The 27,222-nt window shown below is 45.3% G+C and overlaps 1 protein-coding gene across 2 annotated transcripts in view; it reads right to left on the bottom strand.

Moving 5' to 3' along the window:
- The window catches only part of CSMD1 (CUB and Sushi multiple domains 1), a 1,951,187-nt gene that overhangs the window by 416,294 nt on the left and 1,507,671 nt on the right, over positions 1-27,222 (bottom strand). For both annotated transcript variants that reach the window (XM_045086171.1, XM_045086170.1), the window contains one exon: positions 23,892-24,004. In XM_045086171.1, coding sequence (XP_044942106.1) covers positions 23,892-24,004 — 113 coding nt within the window. The remainder of the gene's footprint in view (positions 1-23,891; positions 24,005-27,222) is intronic.

Raw genomic sequence — 27,222 nt, 5'->3', positions numbered from 1 at the left:
GTAGAGTGGCCACCCAAGGCTTCTGGGACAGCTGCTCTGTCCAGAGCCGCCCCTCCCAGGTTGCCTCTAACTTCATGCCCACGAGCACCACCGAGCTGCAGACATCTGCCTAGAGCATCGTGCCCTCAGCCCACCACTGTCTCTCTCATGCCTTCAGCCCGGGCGCCCGAAGCCCCCGTCCCCCGCCCCATGGCCTGGAGAATCCCGCCCGCGTTTCCCATCAGCTATACCTGCGGTGCACACACACACTCCATCCAGGAGGTCCTTCCTCCGCGGCTGCTGCCCAAGCACCTGTCGCCTGGACGGGGCCCAGCTCCTGGCCGTCTGTCCGGCTCCTGCCTTCCCCTTGGCCTCGCCCCCAGCCCCGCGACACGCAGTGGACACTCACACTCCGTTGCTCCCTGACGAGCTTGTGTCGGATCCGGCCACTGTCCGCCCGCGACAGCAGCGGCTCCCCACAGCAGCAGACACAGGGCTGCTGGGTCGGTCCTGCGTGACCTCGCTCCCGAGAGTGCACCCCACTCCCCCCCCCCCACGGCCGAGCACGGCCTTGTCGTTCAGGAGACCCCCCGCGTGCACAATCCCACTCTGCAGAGCTGCCCTGGCTGGGGCTTCTTGCAGGGACAGTCCGGGGCAGCCACAGGGCTTGACCCCCACATCTCCCTCCCCTTCTCTCCACAGACCCGCAAGCTCTGCTGACCACATCCCAAACACCCAAAACTCCCCTCAGTCTCCAACCTTCTCCCCACCCCTACATTTTTCTCCATTGTGCTTCTCACTAGTTGGAAGGACATCAAGTCTCACACCAGCAATTATGAGATATATCATGATTTCATGCAACACTGAGAAAGAAAATTGTAAAATGTAGCATGAGGTCTTCTTTCTAATGATTGTAAGATGCATCTCAAATCAAATCAGAGATGTTAAAATATGAATGTGAAAAAAAATCCATGCCTTAAAAGCAACAAAACATGTCATGCATTGTTATTAGTCATAGCGCAAAAAAATAATACATTATCGTTAACGAGCCAGAGAGGAAAACTTGCATTTATGCCAGATCCTGACACCAAGTCTGGTTTTGGTCGGAGCTGCGGCGAGGATTCTGCCTTCCTGACTGGAATGTGGTAGGCGCCCCCATTCCTGAAGAGAACGTAAAATCTGGGAGTCCTGGTCCGTTCTGCATTTTAGCTTCTATGTCTGTAGACCGGACAACAGTGCCGGGTACAACACATACCCCATGCCTATCAATGAAATCAGCGGTTAAACTAAATCTATTGAGGGGTGTTAGCTTTGTGTCGCTCACGTCCTTTTCTTACTGCTCTACATCTTCTATGTATTTTATTACCGATAATAAACCCTACGGCAACATGATTATCACACATTTTCAAAGCAACAAAAGGGTAGTGCTTCAGACACTGTTATGCACATGACACCTTAGAAGGGATTTCTGGACAAAAGATATTTTTTTCAATATATTGACAGCAGTTTTAGGAATAAGTCTAAAAGGTGTTTCCTTTTCTTCTCGAATGAAATGTTGTCAGTGGCTACAAAACTTTTCCAATATGCTAATATGATTAAGGGATTATCATAGATGGAAAATCTAGGGTTATGTCAATCATTATTTTATTACCTGCTTTATGTACTGCTTCTCTAAAAATTAATGTAAAAAAAGTACGAAATAATAACATGGCTAAAAAAGAAGAAAAAAATGCAGACAGGAACAGGGAAGGAGACGCCTGAAAAACTGACGTATTGCTCTTTTAAAGCATGGAGCTTAATTATTATCCCCAGCCTGTAGTTGTGATGCATCGAGAAGCTTCAAAGACTGAAGGGCAAACTCATTTTCTCTACTTGATCCTCCTGGTAGGGAGGGAAAAAAAAAATCAAATGCTATTGTATGAATTTATCATAATATTGTTCAAGGGGAAAACTCATAAAAATCCTATCTGTTGCTCACTTGATTTGATGTATCCTTGTCTAATACCATCATTTACAGAATGTAAGATAGCATCCTGGATGGTGGAACAGCTCTCCGTGTGTCCAGCCCGTCCCATTACCACTGGTTTCAACGCAGGAAATCCCATCTATGAGGTGGAGTTTGCTTTCATATAAAACACACTCTGACAATGTATGCAGTTCTGACTACTCCCAGGCTGATTAGACAGGCTGTGCAGCTTGTAAACAAGGTTCACAAATATTTACTGCGACGGGACGATGGAGAACAAGATCAGCCCTGGCAGCTTCACAGAGTCCAATAAAGGGAAATACACCCAACAAAAAGCTGGGCAGCAGCAGCTGATACTCAAACGAAAGAACAGATTATGTTCTTCCCATATAATATTATAGTAATTAAATTTTATTGATAGAATTAATACATTCTCTTTCTAATAACTGTAAAAAGGAAAACAAACAAACAGAAAAGATGATCTTGCCAAAGCGGCCAGTACCTGCCATTAGATGCAGCTAACTGATTGTTGCTTCAAAACCCAAGCAGGGTTTCATACACATAAGAATGGAGGAGCATTTTGTAGAATTGACAAAACAGAAAAGGTATAGAGGCAGAATTGGGAAAGTGCGACTATTGAGGTTCCAGCTCTGACTTAGTAAAGCATTACTATGGGGTTTTATTATTTTTGAAGTAAGTTTTATTTGGATGATTGAAGGTTCACATGCATCTGGGTTTATACAAACACACACGCACAAATACAAAAATGCACACCTGCGTGCGCACACACACACACACACACACCCCCACATCCACATGCACACACGTACTCATACCCACATAGAGAAACACACCCAAGCCCACACGTATTCACACACATTCAGATGCACACACATGCACACTTATACGTACGCACACACTCTCCTTCCCTAGTGAAAGAGCCCAGATAGAATTCCAAGAAGCAACAAACATTACAAATGCTCAGATTATATCCTTTGATATCATTTTCCACGGAGGACGCACAAGCTTTCTCAGGTGAATGAGCGGCTTCAGGCCTGCTGTGTAGACAGTGTTGGGGTATCTGCTCTGCCGGATGGTGAGGGGCGGCCACGTCCTCAGGAGGTAATGCGCGGAAGGTGTGAAAGACAAAGAGAGCACAGTTCAGCATCAAGAAGGACAGTGAGCTCTACAGACTGAGAAGAACCATCGGATGCGTTCAACTCCATGAGCTCCTAATAATACAACAATAACATTAACTGCATTGGGAGCAGGAGTTTCCAGTTAGGGAGATTTCGCGCCAGTCCAGGGTCGGGAGGTGTCGGAGGACACTGTGGGGACTGAGAAGTCTGGGGAGGGGTGCCGCTAGAACTAGCTCTGAAATGGATGCCAGGTCGATGGGAGGCACCCATTTCATAGCTAGTTCTAGGCAACAAGAGATAAACTTAAAAACAGCCCAGAACTCGTCCAGCCCAGCCTCGGAGGCAGGGGTGCTCCCAGTGTTTTCATTATGCAGCTGGACTCCAGAGCAGAGACCTCGTGAATGTGAGAGAGACGAACCTGTCTGTGCACCCCAGACCATCAGAGAGAAAGCCCCGGAAAAAAAGGATCTCAGTTGGGAGACAGTCGTCGGATCTCAGTTGGGAGGCAGTCGTCGTCGTCTAGGTAGAGATACACTGTACATGGTGAGGATTTGAGGGACGAGGCCAGGTCGCAAGCGAGGGTTTCTGATTTATTTTACTAAGATCAGCGAGAATAAGAAGAAAGCAGAGTAAATAGGAGCGGGCATGAGTTTGAGGAAAGACAGAGAACAGCAGGAAAGGCAACTGCAGGATTATATCCTTGAACAAAAGGAAGTAATTCAAGCCGGTGCGCTACAGAAAAGGGGAAAAGCATAAAATTCAGATCCGTCATTTTGACTCCAAAGGAGATTGGACATGGAGGGAACAATGAAATGACTTCATGTTCTGAGCACACCGGTGGGAGCACGGGCATAATGGAAAGCCAAAAATACTGTCCCAGACCCGGGTGGATAATTACATTTTTGACAAGAAAGTGAACAGTTCAGAGAGATAACAGTAAAGTTGAAATGGACTGAAAACTAATTTGAAAGTTTGTTGTAATGGAATTGACTTCAAGAAAGGAACTAGCCACAGCTTCAGGGACAAGAGCACAAGGAGGGATACAGGGAGAGCCGGGCAACCTGTCCTTCCAATGCTGCACTGGACCCCAGGAGAGAGACGACCCAGAACTGGAAGCATTTATGAATCACAATGCACTGACTCTGGAAGAATTAGGTTTCCTCTCTGAACAGCACTCTGGTTATGTAACTGCATGTTTATCGAGCTCATCTGCAAAACACAGAGTAGTAGCCACTTCCAGCAGAAGACCCTATCAGAGACTTTAATGAAATTTCCTAACAATTTTTACAATGTATCCAGGCAAAGGCCCAGCTGTGAGCATCCCCACTTCACAGATCATAAAACTGAGGCTCTGAGGAGTATGAATCGCTCACTGGTCCTACTGGCAAATCAAAGCCAAGTCTGGGTTAAAATACTGGGGTCATATCTAAATCCCACGTACAAGCTGATTACTCTAATGAATAGGCTTCACGCTGTGTAGACAAAATAGAGGCTGTTAGGACACAGTTAGAAACAAACAAGGTTCTTATGAAAAGTCGAGGAGGAGGAGGAGGAGGAGGAGGAGGAGGAGGAGGAGGAGGAGGAGGAGGACAGGAGGAGGAGGAGGAGGAGGAAGGAGGAGGAGACGAGGAGGAGGAGGATGAGGAGGAGGGAGGAGGGGGGAGGAGGAGGAGGAGGAGGAGAGGAGGAGGAGGAGGAGGAAGAGAGGAGGAGGAGGAGGAGGAGGAGGAGGAGAGGAGGAGGAGGAGGAAGGAGGAGGAGGAGGAGACGAGGAGGAGGAGGAGGGAGGAGGAGAGAGGAGGAGGAAGACGAGGAGGAGGAGGAGGAGGGGGAAGAGGAGGAGGAGGAGGACGAGGAGGAGGAGGAGGAGGAGGAGGAGGAGGAGGAAGAGGAGGAGGAGGAGGAGGAAGACGAGGAGGAGGAGGACGAGGAGGAGGAGGAGGAGGAAGAGGAGGAGGAAGACGAGGAGGAGGAGGAGGAGGAGGAGGAGGAGGAGGAGGAGGAGGAGGAGGAGGAGGAGGAGGAGGAGGAGGAGGAGGAAGAGGAGGAGGAGGAGGAGGAAGACTGAGAGGAGGAGGACGAGGAGGAGAGGAGGAGGAGAAGAGGAGGAAGAGGAGGAGGAAGACGAGGAGAGAGGAGGACGAGGAGGAGGAGGAGGAGGAGGAGGAGGAGGAGGAGGAGGAGGAAGAGGAGGAGGAAGACGAGGAGGAGGAGGAGGGGGAGGAGGAGGGGGAGGAGGAGGAGGAGGAGGAGGCTAAGTAACAGGAACGTGCGCCATCCTTCAATCATCTCGTTGAGGTGGACAGAATGCCTATGGTAAGACCATCCAGACTGGAACTCTGATGCCCATCCGAAATAACTCCCTGGGAAGACGAACCAGAACTGCTTCTGCTCAGTGACTAGCAGGCACCCCTAATAAACCTTCTAACTGTAAGAACACAGGGAAAAACTGGGCGCCTGGGTGGCTCAGTGGGTTAAAGCCTCTGCCTTCGGCTCAGGTCATGATCCCGGGGTCCTGGGATCGCATCAGGGTCTCTGCTCAATAGAGACCCTGCCTGCTTCCCCCCCCTCTCTCTCTGCCTACTTGTGATCTCTGTCTGCTGAAAAAATAAATAAAATCTTTAAAAAAAAGAAGAAGAAGAAGACAGGAAAAAATTATAGCACTAATTGAGTTGAAGGAAGAAAGGAAATAATTAGCCCACCGTCTGCTTGCACATAATGACTTGTTATTAAAAGAGTTGAAGATATGAAGGAAAAAAATTGGCAAAATGTGAGTTCATCCTCAGGAAGGTAGAACATTCTTTATAAAATGAAATATCGCACAACATCAGCTGTTGTATTCTGAGCACCTCATTATGAAGAGGCTTTAGAAAACATCAAAAGAGCAATAGAACTGATCAGAGAGCAGCCGGGCCTGCTGAGAAGACAAAAGCAGCGCGTGGAAACAGGCACCCGTGCACCCACCCGTGCACCCACGTCCCTCTGTGCCCATCAAACCCAAATTAGCGAAACGTGGCGGCACTATTTTTTTTCCCCTCATGACAAAATTTCAATAGAATTCAATATTTTAATGAAATAAAAATGCTAATTTTAGTAGTGAAGATGAATACTTGGACCCAGAAAAAGGGAACAGGAATGAACAAAAGAAAAAAAGAAGACAATGGCTTACACTTTTTTCAAAGATAAAACTACATTAGGTAGCCTTGGAGGAGGAAGCAGAAATGGAACTATTTAAGGGATTAGGGGCTCTGCCGACAGGGTGCCAGGAAGTCCCCAGGGAGCGCGGGGGAGCGTTTTGCTCGAAGTACTGTGGGCAAAGCGGAGCCGGGGCTGATAAGGAGAGGACAGGTCGGAGGTGTCTGTAGAGTCACGCAACGGCCATTGGATCTTTTGGTCTTTTTAAAACTTATTTGTTCTCTGCTGCTCAGGTTCTCGTTTTGGAAACTGTTCTGCATCCATGTGCACGTGATTCTGGTGGGAGCCTCGCCTGCCGCTCCCGGCTGAGTGACGGCAGGTCCCTGCGAACGTCCGATGGGATTCTTCCTGGAGGGGACCCAGGAGGAGATGGTGGAAACCTCAGTCAGGCAGGACCATGAAATCATTCTGAGGATTAAGGCTGATGTCACAGACGATATTTTCCCTCATTCTCTTAAGCCATGAAGTAGACGAACAATAGAGGCTCAGAGAAACTGAAAGTTTCTTTAAAAAAAAAAAAAAAAAAAAATTTTCTGCCATCTATAGAAACCTTCTCTGAGAGCGAAGCCGTGAGCAGAGGAAGCAGGGCTGGGAAACGGAGGGGGGAAGCCAGTGAGGCCGCCTGAGCCGCCAAACGCCGGCAGGAGAGGGAGATCTCTCAAGTGTGACCAACAGAGCTTTGTTTGTTTGTATGTTTGTTTGTCTGTTTGAAAACAGAAGAATTTTAAAAAATACAAGTCCAAAGGCTAAGACAGCAAAGAGAATGATGCTTCTTAGTCTAAGTGAAGTAAGAGGGACTGACTTAGAAGAGAAGCTGCTGAATGTCTCTTGATGAAACCAACCCTCAAAGGGGACAAGGAGACGATCCTAGGACAAGAGGGGTCCACGCGTCCTTCTCCGAGGCCAGCAGGACAAAGATAGGTCCAGAGGAAGATGTCCATGGAGGAGAAATGCTGAAGAAGTTCTCCTGCTGTCAAACACCAGGCTTTCCCCGTACAATGGGGGGCGGGGCAGCCCTGCTGTAGATGTGAGGAGTGGAGGTGTGAAGGAAGGTGAAGCTGGCCGTGGTGGCCGTAAATCCATCCACGCTGCCTGACAGGACTGCCTGCCGAGCCCAGGGAGAGGCCGGAGCGGTAGCAAGGACCCCGGGGGGCCGCTTTGGCCTTCAGAAGCCCCAGCACCTCTCCCAGGCAGAGACCTACGGTGCGTCCGCAGCCGCGGGAGCCATTGTGGAGATTAGACGTACATGCTTCAGGCAACAATACCTAACGTCCTCCGTCACAGCATCACAGGACACAGGTCGCTGGGCAACGCTGTCTACCCTGCACTAATTTTGGAAAGATAGTTCTGCTTTCACAGTATTCCAAAGGAAGACCCGTACCAACATTAATAAACAACCTTCTTCAGGAGAAACAAAATGCAGAGAACAAGTTACCGGAGAACAAGTTACCACTGAACCATGTGAACCACTGGACAAAAACAGGAATCAAGAAGCACCAGTGGAGGTGCTGGTGACGTTCACCTGCCACAAAGTGGGGAAGGGTCCCAGGAAAGAGCACGTTCTGCCCAGGCCCTCCCAGCCCCAATATCCAAGTCTATACACAAAAGGTAGTGTTGGAAGCATCACGATGCAACTAACCTTCCGGATTATTTCAAGAAATAAGAAAAAAATTACTTATTTGCATCACAATGGTATAAGTCTGAAGAATCTTAGAGGGAAGTCGAAAGCAAATGGATTTAGTGTGAAAAGTACTTGAGAGGCTGACTTCGGTTTCTTTGCTTCTTAAACATCAGAAGTCCTAATCAGCACAACTCTCTATTCCTCTCACGCCCATTTTCTCCGAGGGCCCCTATGTTACCCTACAGTATAAAACAGACGGCTCTGCCCACGTCAGGGCCCACCCCAAGCGGCTTCCGTGCCTCAGGAGAGACAGCGCCGGGGAAGGATCTTTCCTTTCCTGTTCTATCTGTTCCCTGCAGCAAAGAGAAAATAAGCAGAAGAGCTCACGTGAGAACACAGAAAATAATATTTGAAATCTTCAGCTCGAAATTTCAAATTATTTTCCACGTTCAGAACTTTAAGACATTCCCTGCTGCTCTGGTCTAGGACGAACGTGACCCGCGACAGGCTGGCCCCGTCGTGGCAGAGGAAAAAGTCCTGGGGCCAGAAGGACGCAGAAAAGTCCCCACCGTCTGCGTTCCCCGAGGGCCTCTCCTTCTCTTGTGACCATGGGGCCTTCAGAAAGTCACCTGATTTACTGCTTCCATCTCCGCTCCCCCTGCCTGTTAGGATTCCCTACAGTGATAGGAAGGGACCTCAGCTTGCCCCCAGCTCTGCTTCAAAGGTGCCCTGCATGCTCCGCTGACCGCCCGACGGTACGACCTCAGGCACGACTGAGTCACGATCCTTCAGAGCACTGTCTTTCCACCTAAGAAGGTGGTGACAGACAATCCGCCCCCATTCTCCAGTAGAATGTAGGGGATGCTTATATTAAACATCTCCGAGATGCCCCGTCACACACTCTCGTGGTTATCTAGTTCAGCGTCACTCCATGGTTTCCCACCGGGTTGAAGGCGAGGCTGCCTCCTCTCTCTATCTCCGTCTTAGCGCTGGAGTATGCCTCGGGGAGGGTTTTCATTATCAGGGGTAACGATCCCCTCTCCTTCTGCTTGCTAATCATTCCTGGAATCAGCTTCCCACAGAAAGCAAATATTCATGGAGCTGTTGATTTCTGTTTTTCTAGAGCTGGGAGAGAGCCTGCAGGCCGTCTCTTCCCACCCCTCACAGGAGATACAGCCATGAGAGGAAAGAGAAATTCAGAGCAAACTGAAGCTCAGATCTCTTGGCTAAAGTTCTGCCTTCTTTGTTACCCTGTTCGGGGAACTGCTGCCCTTCTGGAACTTTCCAACCCTTGTATGGAGCAGCCTCTTTCCCCCAGATGGTTTCTGTCTTCATTTAGCTTCGCATTGCACTAACCTCCTTTATGCTTACCTCTAATCCCTACAGAAAAGCAAAAAAAGGAAGAAAAAAAAAAAAAAACAGAATAGAGAGAGAGAAAGATTCAAAAATATACATTTGGGCTGAGTCACAGAGAACCAAACTTGACGGAAGGACACTTCTGGCTTAGACACCTGACCAAATGCATGTGGGTTAAAATACAGGTTACATGTAGAGAAAATATTACTTCTACTTACAACTTTGAAATCCGTACCCATTTTTAAATCAATAATTTCAGGAATTCCCGCAAGGACTCTACTTTGTTGCAATCACTAAACATTCTAAAGGACACGGGAACATGGAAGAAAAACCCAAACAGGCTGTGGGGACATGGAAGAACAAAGGAAAAACAAAACAAACAAACAAACAAACAAACAATAAAATCCAGCAGTCTAAATGCCAATGACATTGACTCTAGGACGCAGATAGTGACGACATCAGATGAGGCTTTACAAAGACTCACACATGTGAGAAGGTAGGAAGAGAGCAAATGTGGCCAGGGGAAGAAAGAGAAGAGAAGAGAAGAGAAGAGAAGAGAAGAGAAGAGAAGAGAAGAAAGAGAAGAGAAGGAGAAAGAAAAAGAAAGAAAAACAGACAAAAAACTTGATCTCACAGAGCTCACATGCAACACAGAAAGACATATTGCAGGGGCGCCTGGGTGGCTCAGTTAGTTAAGCCTCTGCCTTTGGCTCAGGTCATGATCCTAGGGTCCCTAGATCGAGCCCCGCATCGGGCTCTCTGCTCGGCGGGGAGCCTGCTTCTCCTCTGCCTCTACTCCTCTACCCTCTCATGCTCTCTCTCTCTTGTTCAGTCTCTGTCAAATAAATTATATCTTTAAAATAATAATAAAAAAAAAAGAACAATACTTTGGTAGTTTCAACTATTCTACACCCTCTTCTCATTCATCCTCAATGTCAATGCTTTCATTCCTACCCCTGCCCAGAGGCTGCTCGGGTGCCAACTGCAACGTGGTTCACAAACCGGTCCGCCCTGGTGGTCTCGCTCCAGCTCATCATAGTAATGAAATGCCGCTCCAGCTCCCTGCAATTCACGCTGAGGCTGAACCTTTATCTGTGACCAGAAGGTTCAGACGGGATTGCTGGCTGCAGCCCAAGCTGATGGGCCACTAGACCTGGAATTTAAAGGCCACGTTTCCCCATCACAACCCAACGTCCTGTTGCAGGACACAACCTGCTCTCTTGGCTCATACGTGCTGATGCAGCTGAATATTTAATAGTGGCTTATCTCACACTGTTAAGAGGAGGCAATATTTATAATTCATTTATAAAGTGTAACCCAGGAGGAAAAATAGATACTTGGAGTAAGCAGCGCTCCCGACATACATTTTTGTTCGAGCTGGGCCCACTCTGAGTGTTAGCGAATCTTCACACAAATTCTTTGACGCATTCGGCAACGAAATGAAGAATGATCTGAAACTCGATACTGCTATAGTACGTATTTCTGTTGTCATGGTTGTGTGTTTATTTTTATTTTGTTTTAAATATAATAGCATATGTGAGTCCAATTGGGTAGGACAACCAACACTGGTTGGGTCCGTGTGTGATTTACCAGCAGAAAACAACAGCAACGACAAACATCTAAAACCGAATGACTCCAGCCGCTAGCACTCAATTATTAATATGTTTTGCTATTGTTTAAATAAAAATACATAACTAAGTTATCAGAATTGTTTGCTTTATAAACATGACTCCTGTGTTATAATATATCGTATGTTTCTTATTTCATTAAATAAAGCTCTGAGAAAATTCACCTCAAGAGCTATTTTATAGATTCAATTTTTATATTTACCTATACTGGAAATCTCGGTAAAATCTAAGAGCTAGCTGATGAAGACGCTCCCAATGATGCTGGTTGAAAGAGCACATTTCTTAGCCAAGCCGCCATTCTTCTAATTTGGCGACATTTGTGCTGACCCATCTTACTCTACTCCTCATCTACAAGATGATACGTATTCTCTCAAAGAGCTCTGGAAAGGTAAAGTAGCAATACAAGCATAATTTTGTTTTTTTGTTTGCTTGTTTGTTTGTTTACAAGCTTAGTTATATTGTCTCTTTCTACACTCAGCTCTCACTGTATATAAAATGATGTGTTCAAATGAGTTTTGGTTTTTTTTTGGCTGAATTCCTAAACTGTGGAATTAGTAACACAAAGGAGGCTACCAGTGTTCTTAGAAGCAATGTAAAGTTGTTTCTATGAACCATAACAATTTCTCTTCTGACCCCTCTCTTCCACACGCAGAAAAATGCTGGATAGCACAAAATTATGACAAATAGAAACTCTGCTTGTCCTAACTGGGTTCATGGTAAGCACGCTGACTACTGACTCCATTGTCAAATTGCTAAACAATGCCCATCTAAGGAGACTTATAATCAAGAATTTTCTATATACACTCAACATTAACCCAATCTTGCTCTAAATCTTATATTCTCAGGGGAAAAAAAAAACTGCTAAAAAATTCTATGAATTAATATTTATAAATGATCCTTATCAAAGAATAGCTTGCTAGTCTCAACATTTTCAGATATTATATACATATATATGAATAGATGCATATAGATAAACATAGCATATATATGTATATCAACGTATAGAAAAACATTTATAAACATTACACAACAAATATTCAAAGACTATTTCAATTAATACAACATAGGCTTGAATGCCTTTACAGTAGTATAAATGAAAACAAACAAGTAAAAACCCAGTAAGAATATGACATCTAAAATCTTAAAACACTGCAGGCATATTCAAGAGAGGAATAGATTTAAGAAGAAAAGCCCCATAAAGCTAAAAGGCAGACAACCCTATAAAGCTGAAAGGTAATGTGTCCTTTAACTCATTGGCAGAGCTTTAAAATCAAGGTATTAACACAACATGAATGCATTAAACAATATATTACATTAGAAATAGAGTATATTTTCACTCAATATCCTTTTTTCTATTTGTATAAGATATCAGTTTTATTCTGTTTTCCTCGTTTGCTATCATTACCTAAAATTATCTTCTGCCGAGTCTAAAATGCAAGCTCCCAGGAGAATTGTATCTTAATACTAAAAACCATGCCCAACACCTTGTTGAAGCCAATGAGTATTAATTAAGAGGACGAGCTCTGCAAACCTAAGTGAGTCCATTCTGTCTATGAGAGCATGGGGCACTTTCGTTTGCTTACCAAGATGAAGACACCGTGTTTGGTGGTATAGCCTGGAGGCAGAAAATTGAATAAAATGGGTCCCTTTTCTCAAGGACTGGAGGACGCACAAGACACTAACTCTTGGCTGAGAGAACACTGTGACCAAGAGTTATCGACAACACTAGAGGGATGGCTTATTCCCCATTGACTGTGCTAGAAAAAGCCTCACCACTGAGGAGGCACTCCAAATGGGCCTTGAAGGCTGGGGAGAATATGTCCAGGCAGAAGGGGCGAACCAGGACCCGTCAGGACAGGGGAAACAGCACGGATACTGATGTAGGAAAGTGGACGACGCGTGAGGTCCAAGAACACCAAGCACACTTGTGCGACAAACGGCCGCTCTCGCACAGATGGGCCGTCTGGGGAAGGATGAGGAACAGAATTCATCTCATCCTCGGTGGCTGGGCCATTACAGAGGTCCACCAGTGCAGGTGGAGAAAGACAAGGATTCATCAGACAGAACGGGGACTGGGAAGTGGAGACCGGCGGCATCAGCGGGTGTGTGTGCAGGAAACACAGACGCCAGGGTATCCCATGCTGACCTGGGGGAGCACAGGTGTGGGGGACTCTAGGAGCTGACCCCCAGCCGTCCCTGCGGTGCAACTTCACCACCACAGAACTGTGGACCCTCAAAGAACACCCCTCCATCCCGGCCTTAATCTGCATCTTACTGAGATTTCCAGGTGACCTGCACCCCATCCCAGCATGAGCAGCAGGTAATACTAAGAAACGTCTAACCACTGGCTCCTGGGGAGCCCATCGCTTTGCCACTGCAGGAGTTCAGCGATCCAGGGTGGGCACGCGGAATTCACGGAGAATCCAGGGAAATGAGATGAAGGGAACCGAGGGAAGGGCCACTGATCACGCGGGGACTCGAGCAGAGCAGATGTGGGTGTTTGCACCAGAGTGACACCAACAACTGGAAAGGTCCCAGCTGTGTGTTCATTTCATTTCTTTTCGACTCGGTTAGAGTTTCTTAAAATGGGAGGCCTAAATTAAACTCTTCAGGAAAGAAACTGGAGTGGACTTAAGATTATCAATAATGTAGTATCAACATGATACTACAAGTTTCTAAACAGTCTCGGAATTCCTGTGGCTTTGGGCACCCTCTGCCCACTTACTTAGTTGGCATATACAGTCGACCCTCGAGCAACATGGATTTGAACTTCACGGATCCACGTACACATGGATTTTTTCCCCCATAAGTACAGCACAGAACTGTAAATTTATTCTCTCTTCCTTCCAACTTCCTTAGTAACATTTCCCTTACCTCAGCTTAGTTTATTGAAGGCATACAGAATACAACACATAGAACCTACAGGACACGTGTTAATCAACTGGTCATGTCTCCGTAAGCCCCCTGGTCCACAGCAGGCTGTCAGCAGTTAGGTTTTGAGGAAGTCAAAAGTTATACTTGGATTTTAGACTGCATGGGGTCAGCGCCCCTAACATCTTTGCTGTCCACGGGTCAACTGCATTTAAGGGACAGCTGCATGCCAGAGAATGCGCCGTCACATGTGGTGGAAGAGCTCCTTGCACCCCAAAGCTCCAACCTACTGGGCAGACAGTTAAGGAATTAGTGTGATGGCGTCTGCATGAGGCGGCACAGGGATGTGGAGAGGGGCATCTGGGGCCGCGCGTGCATGTTAGGCTTATTGAAGAATGTAGTATCCGGGCTGGGACAGAAAGAGTTACAAATTATCCCCATGAACAAAGATCCTTGCTGGGGAAGAATATCATGCAAAAGGAGAGGGAAAATGATGCTTGACGATCCGGAAGCCTGCTATGGCTGGAGCTCGAAGCATATACAGGGTCAGTGCTGGGGGAGAGCCAGGGTTCGGTAACTGGGTTTCATTATATTCTGTGGGCTCTCCGTGGTTCTCACGGTGCAAGAAGACACTTGGTTTTCATTCTCGAGTAGAGGTGATCTGGACGGGACGGCCGGTGTGTGTGGATTAGAAGGGAGAAGCCAGCTGGGAAGGAGGCAAAGGCGACATTTCCATGACCAGCTGGGACAGATACAAAGGAAGGCTGCCTTCGAGCCTGCGCAGGGGATGTGACGGGAAGGTATTCATGAGATGGGACTCACCGCAATTTCCAGAAGAGAGAATGGGGCCACCTACCACAGATGCTGCTAAGAGATGAGGCAAACGTATGTTGTTTATAGTAACAGTTATGAACCTGCTGCCCGGATCCTCTGAGAATGCAAGCGATGACCCAGTAGCTGTAGAGGACCGGGACAGATAAGGACACACTGCGCTGTGTGGGTTTCAGGTCAGGAAGTCGGTACCAGGAACATGGCATCTGCAGGCACATATCTAGCACCAGCAAAGTACATGCTTCCGGTTCTGGCCCCAGGGATCGAAGGTCTTGGACGTGGCCAAGTTTCTTTCAGGGGTATTGATGGAAATGACAGTACGCTTCTTCTTTAGCCTATTAAATGACCAGAAATCCTCTAAGAAGCCCACTGTGAGGAACTAAAATTTAGAACACAGGAGTTCACTGTGTGGCAGGACATCTTGCCTTACAGGGCTTCTCATAGATTGTAGGGCATGTCAGTGTGAACTCCCAGATGGGGTATGTCAGGGTGAACTCCCAGATGAGCGCCTCTCTGGGCATTGCTCTCAGACAAAGGACTCACTTTGTATCAGAGAAGGAGCCAGCAGCCGGTGGAAACGTGGAGCCCACCTCTGCGGTCATACGCCACAAACTCAGAAGCTCTTCAGCGACAGGATGCAGCCAGCGCAGAGACGATGCCGTGGGGTTGGGATGCCTTTCCGCAGGACAAGGCAACCACCTGAAACCAGCAGCCTGACACGCTGCTGATTCCCCGTACATGGAAAGCACGGGTCAGGGGGCTGAGGGGCCGGAGCAGGGGACCTGTCACCCGCCACCCCAGGGCTGACTTGGGAACGTGTGCTCCCGAGCCTGTCACTTTAGGTTCCGTGGGTCTAGTAGGATAGTTCTTGAGGGAAAACGTTTTCACCAGTGGAGAGGGAAGGGTCCAATTTCACTTCAAGGCTGACCTGCTGCCTATTGCCGTCAACAGCTTCATGCCAAAGGATGAGCCAGCACGGAAGATGCCTTTGGAAGTTTGGGGTGACCTCCCCAGCCAGGAGGAAAGAAAGGGGCAGGGCGCTGTAGACAGAGCGGGGAGAACACTGGTGCTGGGGCGCAGAGATTCCACGGGACGTCTCTCAGTGCACCCACGTGCAAGTACGATAAAAATGCATGAATGCAGCAGACATGCCTGAGAAGGGCACGGCGATTGGGCGCTGAGACCCATCAGGGATGTTGGTCTGGGTCCCCCTGCCTCCTTAGGATGTCGGTCTGGGTCCCCCTGCCTCCTTAGGCACCTAGACCAGCAGAGGGGAGTGCAGAAGGAGAGGGGAATTCAGCTGGGTAGGACAGGAACGCAGCTGTGGGTATGTACTCTCAGGTCTCCTAGGACCCGAGACTAGTTGAACACCTGGATAAACGGCTCCTGGACAGACAGATCCCGCAGGGTCCACCTGAATATCTCCCTCAGAACAAGCTTCTCCCGAGGGCCGCATCCCTTGGGAGCAATCTCCTCCAGCAGCATTACGACCCTGCCCCTGGGCCAGCCCACAGTGATGGTGCAAGGTCCTGAGCAACCTCCGCCCCTTTGCATCTGTTGAGGAAACCCCGCACGGCCATCCCAGATCCAGAGCTCTGGAGGAGTAGCAAAGGCACCAGGCACTGTCCAGCTTCTCGCTGACCCCACACTGCTTCCTTCCCTCCTCTTCAGGGACCTCAAAGGCCTTCTCTTCTCATACACAAATCTCCATCCAGGTTCTGGCTACAGGACTAAGGCTAACTTGTCACAGATTTAATCCAGGCCCTTGAAGAATGTTTTGTGCCCACTTTAGACACAAGCCCATATTTATTGTGAAGAAGGAAGCACACATTATAAATGCTCGGCGATCCCTGGGAATTCGCATAGGATTAAAACTGAAGTTTACGCGGAGTTATTTCATGCAGCTTTACCTTGTCTTAAGGGTTTTCGAAATCAGTCTGTTACTCCGACAGGCACCTCATGCCTGACTCTGTCTGAGCAGCAACCTTGCTTCACGCTAACAAGGCCAGGGCCATGAGCTCAGTGAGACACGGACGAGCTTTCGTGGGTTCAGTGGTCACACCCCATGCATCCAATTTCCCTTGGATTCCTTTGAGATGTACAATTACTCACACAGATGATGAGGAAGAGTCTGTGTTGAGACACTGGATGAAATCCAACCATAAAAGTAGAGAAATACTGTATTAATCAGGGTTCCCAAGAGAAAAAGAACCAATAGGGTATCTCCTAATCTATCAATCTCCTGATCAATCAATCAATGGAGAGAGATGATTGAAGGAATTGGTTCACGTGACTCTGGAGCCTGGGATGTCCAGACCCAGGAAAGCCAATGACGTAAGTTCTGGCCCAAATCTGAGTCTGACCAGACCAGAAGGGACCGTGACAGTCCCAGAGAGCCGCGCGGAGGGGCCAACTCTCCTCACTCAGCATACTTCCTTAATTGTCCATTTTATTGTACTTTCCAGATACAGCATTACATTTTCTAACAAAGGGAACTTTGCAGCAACCCTGCATTGAGCAACTCCATCAGTGCCATTTCTCAAGCAGCGTTTGCTCATTTCTTGTCTCTGTGTCCCATTTTGGTGATTCTTGCACTATCAAACGTTTTCATTACTATATTTGCTACATGATCTGTAATCAGTGATTACAGCTTGCTGACATCTGAGGTGATGGCTACCACTTTTTAACAATAAAGTATTTTTTTTAAGATTTATTTTTTTCATTTGAGAGAGAGAGAGCACACACGGCGGATGAAGGGACACGGCAGAGGGGGAAGCAGGCTCCCCACTGAGCAGGGAGCCCAACATGGGGTTCCTTCCCGGGACCCTGAGATCAGGACCTGAGACAGATGTTTAGGGGACCGAGCCACCTAGGCACTCCCTCAAAAAAGCATTTCTAAATTAAGGTACATACATTGATTTTTAGACATAATGCCACTAGGCTCCTAGTTGAACATGATACAGCGTAAACATAACTTTTATATGCACTGGGAAACCAAAAACAAACTCATTTGCCTCACTTTGCTGCTGTATTTATTTTACTGTGGTGGTCTGGACCTCAACCAACCATATCCCCAAGGTATGACTGTAGACAACCCTTCAGCTGATTGGAGGAGACCCACCCACACTGGGGAGCCAAACTGCTTTAAAGATCCAGTCAACTAATTCAGAATTTAACGTCATCCAGAAACAACCTTGCGAACACACCCAGAATAATGTTTGACCAGATATCCAGGCACCCCAGGCCCTGTCAGGGGGCCACATGGAATTAACCATCACAAGTATCTCAAAGATTATACAAGGTCAGTGGTGTGTCTGCAGTGCTGTCTCCCAGGAGTGGCAGAGATGAATTCCCCTGCACTCGGTGCACCACGGAGCAGCCCCTTCCCACTCGGCACATACGCAGACCCTTGAGCACAGAGAGTCCCAAACTCCCATTCACTGTGTTCACTGGACATAGGAAGGCAGTAGTGTTTCTGGTACAAAACAGTAATGCTGAACTCAAATTATTTTACTGCAATAATTCTTAGTGTGAGCCTAAAATAGATCCTGTTTTTACCACACAGCAGCACATCACAGGGAACATTTCCTTTAATTTCCCCCCTGCTAAAATTTAAATAGCTACGGCAAATCACACAAAACATGATTTGTGGAAAATCAGTTCATCAACATGTATGATGAACGCCAACCACACATTATTTCTGCGACAAAAAAGATCCACAGTTAGCCCACTCAAGTCTAGACAGTGACACCCTAAAAATGGCATGTGCACCAACACAGCAAACTCCCAACTGTTTAGGCAAACAGACTGTTTCTCAACCTTCCTTGGTGCTAGAAGGGACAATGGTCACGAACTGAAGTGAGAATAGATTTTTCCCTTTTGTTTCTAGTGAATAACGATCTGCTATCATACACGAGGCATATTTTAAATGTACATAATGGCACAGTCTATATAATATTTATAAAAGAGTTGTACCGTGTTGTTAAACACAAGGTGGTTTACAAAACATTTTTTTGATCCTCAGTAGTTATTTTATAACTTGTAATACGAAATGAAGATATTTTAAATAGAAAGTGGAAAACTGTGCAGTGAATGTACGTTTGCTTTCCATAAATACTCTGATACTCGTAATACATGTGACGTAATGTGTGCACTATACATGGGTATGAGCTGTGCATATTACAGATTCATACACCATGTGAGTGTGTCATACACCATCATACAATAACTGTGCACACTCGGCCACACAGGACTGCTTTATCCAGCTGTGGGTAGTTCTACCTTTTTTTCCCCTTTTGGATTTTTGAACAGGTCATTCTGAATGAAATATTGTCATGTACATGAAGGTTTTAAACAGCCTTTGAACAAACAAGGCGCCTCACCTGTCCTGCCTCACTTTTTCAGATGACTAACAAACCTCCCGAAAATGCTCTTTTTTTTTCTTTTTTTTTTTTTTTAACTTTGCCTCCCATTTTCTCCAGCACTGTCTTACGGCAAACTTGGCCATCACGGTCTCTGCACCCCTCCGTCGTACAGACGTGTGTGTGATCACTCACACCCGTGCAGACTTCCTGTGGCTGCGCAGGCGCTAGCGGCACCGCCTGTTCCTGTTTCAGATCCTGAGTTTGCCTGAAGCTCTGTGCTTCCCCAGCATCGCCAGGCTGTGTCTGCTCTTGTTCTGTCTAATTTAATGCAAACTTTTTCTTTAAAAGACTAAATCAATCCAGGATACTCCAGGCATCATGAGGGGAGGCTCTCGGTGAATGTCCCCGAGGGGTAAGCGATGGAGCAAATACAGAGCACTGGGGTGTCCCCAGGCAGTGATATTGGTGCACAGGTGGGCGGTTGGACCCAAGGTTCTCCTGCACAAAACCACTGGAGCATCATTGTGCTGGGGGTGGGGGAGAAGAGGCCGCCAGCAGGGTCCACCAGGCTTCCTCTGGAGGGAGAACAGCACCCAAAGTAGCAATGACCGTGAATGTCTCAGAGTAACAACGTGATCCAAGGACCTGAGGACCCCCCAAAACCTGTGTATCCCTTACAACACGTGAGAAATTCACAACCTCTTGGTGAGAAGATGATGAACAGGTAAGGGGTAAAGTGGGGCCCCCCAACGACACAAGGTTAGGATGGGGTCTCTGAAAGAAATTCAAGTTGATTTTGAAATAAGAGGCAGTGACGTTTCTTGTATATCAAGTTCCTCTGGAGTCTGTGACTCACAGACAAACTGAGATTTCAAATCTGATGTTATACGCACTGAAAATTCTGGAAGGACCCATGAGGAAAAGCTGAGAGATGCTGCCTTTGAGAAAGCTACCTGGCAAGATGAAAGGGACAGGGAAGGGTTCTTACTATTCTTACATACTTTATTATGAGCTCTGCTATTTATATCATGGAAAACCTTACTACATGAAATCTCAAAACTATTTGTATACAGATAACAGCCAACATTTCTTGCTCCATGTGCTACGGGATGTCCATGGTTTAAGTCATCTGAGCTCTACCACAGACTTGTGCCGCAAGTGTCATTACTATACCCTCCCTTTTCTTTCTGGACAAGGAATCTGCTGCACACAGAGTTTAAATTATTTGTCCTAGGTCACACAGCTAGCAGGTGGCACAGCCCCACGGCGTGTTCTCCACCACCACGAACCACCACGCTGTATGTTAGCGAGAGGCATGCAATACCGAAACCTAGAGGTTTGGGGCGCCTGGTGGGTCCATCCCTTAAGGTCTGAACCTTGGTTCTGGCGTAGGCCATGGTCTAAAGTCATGAGATCAAGCTCCTTAGGGGCTCTGCATTAGTGGGGAGGCTGCTTGAGAGTCTCTCTCTCCCTCTCCCCACTGCTTGCTCTAAATAAATCAATAAATAAAATCTTTAGAAGAACTGGAAAATTAAATCATGTGTAACTATCAACTACATATATTTTTTTCTGACAATTATAATTCACAAACAACTGCAGCTTATTTTATTTTATTTTTTTAAAGTTCTTATTTATGTATTTGGCAGAGAGAGACAGAGAGAGCACAAGTAAGCACCAGCGGTGGGAAGGGGGAGCAGACGCCCCACGGAGCAGGGAGCCCGGTGCAGGACTCGATCCCAGAACCCCGGGACCTTGGCCTGAGCTGCAGACAGATGTTTAACCCACTGAGCCACCCAGGTGCCCCAAACAACTGTAGTTAAAATAATGCAATTATTTATATTTTTGACAATAACCTTTACAAGTGGCTTTTATTTTATCCCTATTAGCTTAATACAGCAATCTGGAAATAACAATTTCTACAATGTTTCCTTTCCTTACAGCATTCTCTAGCTTTTTTAAATCCTCAAATATTATATTAGTTTCTTTTGGTTTAATTATCTCTTTGACTTGGAATATTATTTTGTCAAAAGATAATGTGTGGTCTTGAATTGGTAATCTCTCGAGGACTGACGGCCACCTATGTTTCCATGACATCTCAAGTTATAGCTATGAATAGACTATTGAGCCAGTAAACACAGTATCAATTACAACTAAATGTGATGATAATTAATGCTATATGGTTGTTCAGACTGATATATAACACTTGGAAGAATATTTTATAAATATAAGTGAAATATAATTTTATATATAAATAAAAATATATTTATTTTATAAATATAGATAAAATTATATTTTAATTGAGAATACTTGTATCTCTTAATAGTCAAGGATTCACGATTTGGCAATGCCGCCAGTCCCTCTAGTCTTCATACTATAAACCTTATGATGTGTGTCTTAATGCCTGAGTCAATTTACTGCAATTTGCCCTGTTGGGAAGTATTTGGTATTTCACTGATGCTTTCAGATTTCACCAAGGGCAGCAGCCAGTATAGGTCATGTGGAAAGGACTCCGCTCGTACCATGCTTTCTTCAATAGCTGTACGGTCGTGCAGAAGTTCAATGAAAGGTCAAGTCTACATAGCCAAATGTCAGGAAGTACTCGGCAATTATCTGTGCTTTTGTGCCCTAACCTTTGATGGGATGTACACATCACGTCTGTCGAACCATTTCTTACTGAGAAGAGCCATCAGTTCCCCATCCCACCCCATTTCCCCAGCAAGGAGGAATTCTTCACAGTTTACAGAGGACACTGACTCTGGCTGGCTCTCCCCACCATCGAACTCTCTAGCATCGTGACTTCTGCCGCTCACAGGGAGTGTGCAGCTGTGCCAGCTGGGCTCATCCCAGCTCAGGTCACTCTCACTTGAGCCTGCTTACGGTTTGGGGTTGGAAGACGCTTGTTAATGATCTACCTTATTGGCTTGGTAGGCAACAAGTTCTGATGACATATGCTCAGCTCCTGAGACTCTACAATACGCAGTTAGAAATTGAGGCATACCATCCTTCTACACAAATTCACAGAGCACAAGTGAAGAAAATAAAATCCCACCTCTGTAGGTCTGCTTGCCTCCCTTTCATCAACACACGCACATGTGGATCATGTTAAAGATTTTGAGAAAATTGGCAACCCATGAAGGAACCTCTAAGATATTTGAAAACCTATCTCAAAGGAGAAGTCAAAGAACACACACACACAAAGACAATTAGCAACGCTGACATGAGTTTGGTAAGAGATGCCAAAGTCGTCTTTAGCCATCGGGCAATCACTGATGGTGTTTCCTCCCCACAGAATTCACGTGTGTTTCCGTGGTCAGGGATTGCCTGCCTGTTACCAGTTTTCTACAACCTTCCAAGTAAGAACTAGCTCAAGAACAATGAAAGGCACAGACTGTTACCCCATCCTTTAACCACGAACACTGCGCCAGACATTGAAAGGATAATGAGTAATTTTTTCTTCCTGCCCAGGGGAACTTCAAAAGTTTTCCTGACAATGAAACTTACAAATTAATCATTTCTTTTCTTTTAAAAGCTCCCCTCCAGCAAAATAATTCCAGTAAAATCATCACCATTTTTATTGTATTAAATTATCCTGTAATTCGTTAGTTCTCTAAAATTTTGATACCTTATTTATGGAAAATGTCTAAGTTTTTAAAATGTACATTGTTATGTAAAACACAGATTTATGTTTTATTCTGAATGGCCACCGCATATTTTCTTATACTACAGTCTAAACAGTTTCTTTTAATAATTGATTTTTCTTGTATTAACCAAAATATATGAATGGGTTTAAAATGCATTTTCCTGGTTATTTTAATAAAGTGACACTCAGTTCACAGGCATTTGTGTGATAGTATAAAGTTGACCCTGAAAAGACTTCTCTTAATTTGCAATCAAGATAGTAAAAGGTTCTTCTCGATCTTGTTGAAAATTATTTCAAATCAGTCTGCAGCTTGTTGAAAGGATGACATCAAATGCAAATGATAGCTTAAATATATCCTTTAAAGTTTTATAAATAAGCAGTTTCATAAAATATTTTATAGACCATTTTAATCTGAGACATCTTACTGCTTCTGGGGACACGTATGTATTATCTGCGCCTAAGAGAATGGTTTCTTTCTCTTCGTCAGAAAATTACAGGGTTAAAGCTGAAGACAGAGGCTGCTCCCCCATGACTTGGATAATTCAAAATGGAGAAGGGAACGTGTTCCCAAGCTTCTTTCACGTTTATCTCTTGAGTCAAACTGTTTGATCACTGATCTCAGGAACACCAAAGAGTGCGGCTGAATGAAAATGGTCTGTGTATGTGCCACTTAGAGGACACCCCATGTGAGGCCCTGGTTTATGGGACACACAGCTGTACTGCTCGACGGAAACCTTCTCCCACACAATGGCTCCCGCACATTAATTCAGAGGTGAAGCCAAGGTCTTGGGAGTAATTGTGACTCCTAACTCCCAAACCACACATTTTCTCCTGCACAAGATCTTGGCAGAATTCTCTCCAACTTCACATAGATTTCTCTGTTTTCCAGTTCATTTGCACACAAGCATGCACAGAATGGAGCTTAATTAAATCAATGCCACTTCGATTCATTGTTAAAATGCTTCCTCTAGTTAATGAGCATCACGACTGCCTCTCAGGAAGGGAGAAAACGCTGATTTCCACCGTGTGCTCACTTGTCAGAGCCTGCGTTCCTACTCGGTCCTACTCCTCCTTTTGGCCTACTGACAGCACAGATCATGGCAAGCCAGGCTTCCAACTTAAAAATCTTTTCAAAAAAAAAAAAAAAAAAAGACCACAAGTGGAGCTTTAACTAAAGAAATAGCAAATAACCAGCTCCTGTTTTTTAAAGCACGCCGGGTTTATGTGTATCTCACACGTGGAGCATGGTGCTCACCTTCTGGTAACATGCTAGCTTTAGGCATGGTTGGGTCCGTCCCTACCTTGGTAGACAGCTTTGAACCCGGGGGACGCGATGCTGTCGTCCGACTGCAGATGGAGCCACATCTGGTTACTCATGCTCACGATGAGGTCCGGGACGCTGGACCCGGTCAATCTGCACAGAAGGGAAAGGTGAGAGCCGTTACTGGAATCACCAAACATCTCTACTTTTACCTTGAGGAAGACCATCATGTCTTCCTGCCTCAACAGACAAGTATGGTGTGTGCCTTCAGACCCTCCTTTGAAGAATCAATAGCCACTGGCAATTTATATTTCTATGTAAACCTCCACATTACAGACTTTTTATACTAATTATTCTTTTCCATGTTTGAAAATGTACATCTTCGATTTTAAGAACTGACCCAGGGTCACCAACCATCCTATCTGTCCGGAACTGAAGGGCTTCTCCAAATACAGGCCTTTCAGTCCCAGACCGGGAACAGGTGGTGATCCCGGCACGGGAAGGAGAGAGAGATCTTCTTCTGTATGGGCTGTGTAACGTCACGCCATCAACATGAATAACGTCACACCATCCATATCTCTAGGCTGAGAAATGTTCCGGTTCACCCAGAAAAGACTTAGATTTCCTACTTTGAAATTATCACGTACCTTGACCATAAAATCTCTTAGAAATACATCATAGGATGGAATATTCTTCAGCACTAAAAAGACATGAGCTGATTTTATCAAGTCATGAAAAGAAACTTAAGTTACATACTGTGTGATTGCAACGCTATGACATTCTGAGAAAGGAAAAACTATGGAGACAGTAAAAAAAAAAAAAAAAAAAAGTCTGAGGTGCCTGGGGTAGGAGGACGGATGATGAGGTGGAGCACAGGCGAGTTTTAGGGCCGTGAAATTACCCCATATGATACTATAATGGTCAATACATGTCTTTATGCGTTGGTCCAAACCCACAGGATGTAAAGGAGCAAGAGTGACTCTCAATACAAAGTATGAATTTGGGGTGATAATATGTGTCAATGTGGTTTCATTATTTGTAACAAATGTACCACCTGGGTGGGGGGGCTGCTGAGAGTGGGGAAGACTATGTGTAAGGGAGGAGGGAACTACATTGGAGTATCTGCTCCTTCTTCTTAATTTTGTTGTGAAACTAAAACTGTTCTCTCTCTCAAACACACACACACGAGTTGCCATACATTAAGAAAATATCGACAAGAAGAACAGCACGCAAAGCTGAAATAGATGTGGCAAATTTATTGAACTTCCCCCTCTGCGTACCAACGTCCAGGTTACGCCAAATGGAAGTTGCAATGAAGCATTTATTCCGTGTTAAAAAAACAGTCACATAGTGGCTGCTGTCAGCCAGTGCAAAGAAACACTAAATCCATGGACTGAACTCAAGGCACTGACAAAAAAAATGTTGAAATACAAAAAGGGTAAGAAAAAAATCAATTCAACCAAAAGAAATGTCTCTTATCAAATAGGAAGTTTTGCTTTCAGCAAAGCACTTCCAGGAACACGAACAATGACCGGCCCCATCACTCGTGCCGTCAGTCTGTCAACCCAACACACTCACCTTGGGCAGCACAGAAAACCTGCTTCTTAGAAGGGAGATGAACAGTCGTCATTACATGGGAAATAACTTATGCAATGTTACACAAAAGTTGGAAAAAAAAAACACAGAATTTCAGTGAGGAATGTGTAGTCACTAAAAATTATTTCTGTTTGAAGAATTTTTCTTGGCTAGAGAGATTGTTCTTTTATATTTGGTGTTTTATTTGATTGTTTGGTTTGAAGAGACTTGTTTTCTTCTCTATGCATGCTTTTTGTTGAAGTGCAACATACCAACATGTGAACAGACCATCAATGTCCAGTATAAGTGTCTGTTTACTTTGACGACTATAATGCCACATTTTTCTCCTTTTTGTTAATCCTTGCCAGAAGGATCTTTTCCTGAACTTTTACTTTCAAGTTACTCTCTCTATATACAGTATTTGCCTCTTGTAAGCGTCATATAACCGATTCATACTATTTTTATATTTTATTTATACTACTTGACCTAACCAGAGAATTTCACCTTTCATTTAGAATATAATTTCATGATAACTTAAAGTTCATTTTTCCTGGTTTTCCTTTTTTGATTGGTCGATTACCTTCAACTTCATGCTCTCACTTGGTAGCTTCTCTTCTTCCAGCACTTCAGGGATGCTACTCTGCTGTCTTTTCATTTCTGTTGTTGATCTTGAGACAGGTCCATCAGTCTCATATTTGCTCTTTGGAAAATATTTCTTTGCGTATGCTGATTTTAAGACATTTCCTTGTCTGTTTGGCACCAGATTTATTGCTCTGTGCCAGTGTGAGGTTTCTGTTGTAGTATCCTGTCTGGCTGATGGAATTTCATGAATCGCGACCTCGATGTCCGTGGTCAGTACCGGAAAGTTCTTAGCAATGTTTTCAGATATTGTCCACTCTCTTTCCTTCAAAACTCCCAAGATACGCATCATTTCCTTGTGTTTTTCCTCCTTGATTCAGTTGGAATATTTTTTACTAAACTAACTTCCAATTCAAACACCTAGATCAAGTTAATTATAGCAGATACTGCATTTTTCAATTCTTAAACTTCTATTTGGTTTGTTGTTATGGATTACAGTTTTCTGGTAAAATTATTGATTATTTCACTTATTTTCTTTTTTTAATTTATTTTTTATTTATTTTCAGCATAACATTATTCATTATTTTTTCACCACACCCAGTGCTCCTTGCAATCCATGCCCTCTCCAATACCCACCACCTGGTTCCCCGACCTCCCACCCCCGCCCCTTCAAAACCCTCAGATTGTTTTTCAGAGTCCATAGTCTCTCATGGTTCACCTCCCCTTCCAATTTCCCCCAACTCCCTTCTCCTCTCCATCTCCCCTTGTCCTCCACGCTATTTGTTATGCTCCACAAATAAGTGAAACCATATGATAACTGACTCTCTCTGCTTGACTTATTTCACTCAGCATAGTCTCTTCCAGTCCCGTCCATGTTGCTACAAAAGTTGGGTATTCATCCTTTCTGATGGAGGCATCATACTCCACAGTGTGTATGGGCCACATCTTCCTTATCCATTCGTCCGTTGAAGGGCATCTTGGTTCTTTCCACAGTTTGGCGACCGTGGCCATTGCTGCTATAAACATTGGGGTACAGATGGCCCTTCTTTTCACGACATCTGTATCTTTGGGGTCAATACCCAGCAGTGCAATGGCAAGGTCATAGGGAAGTTCTATTTTTAATTTCTTGAGGAATCTCCACACTGTTCTCCAAAAAGGCTGCACCAACTTGCATTCTCACTTATTTTCTTAAATTTTATAAATCATAGTTAATTCCC

This window comes from Mustela putorius, unplaced genomic scaffold (assembly GCF_011764305.1).
Source record: "Mustela putorius furo isolate JIRA1106 unplaced genomic scaffold, ASM1176430v1.1 tig00000905_pilon_pilon_pilon, whole genome shotgun sequence".
NCBI classification, from domain to species: domain Eukaryota; kingdom Metazoa; phylum Chordata; class Mammalia; order Carnivora; family Mustelidae; genus Mustela; species Mustela putorius.
Note: the sequence above shows the minus strand (reverse complement) of the source record. Positions and strands in the feature narration are given on the sequence as shown.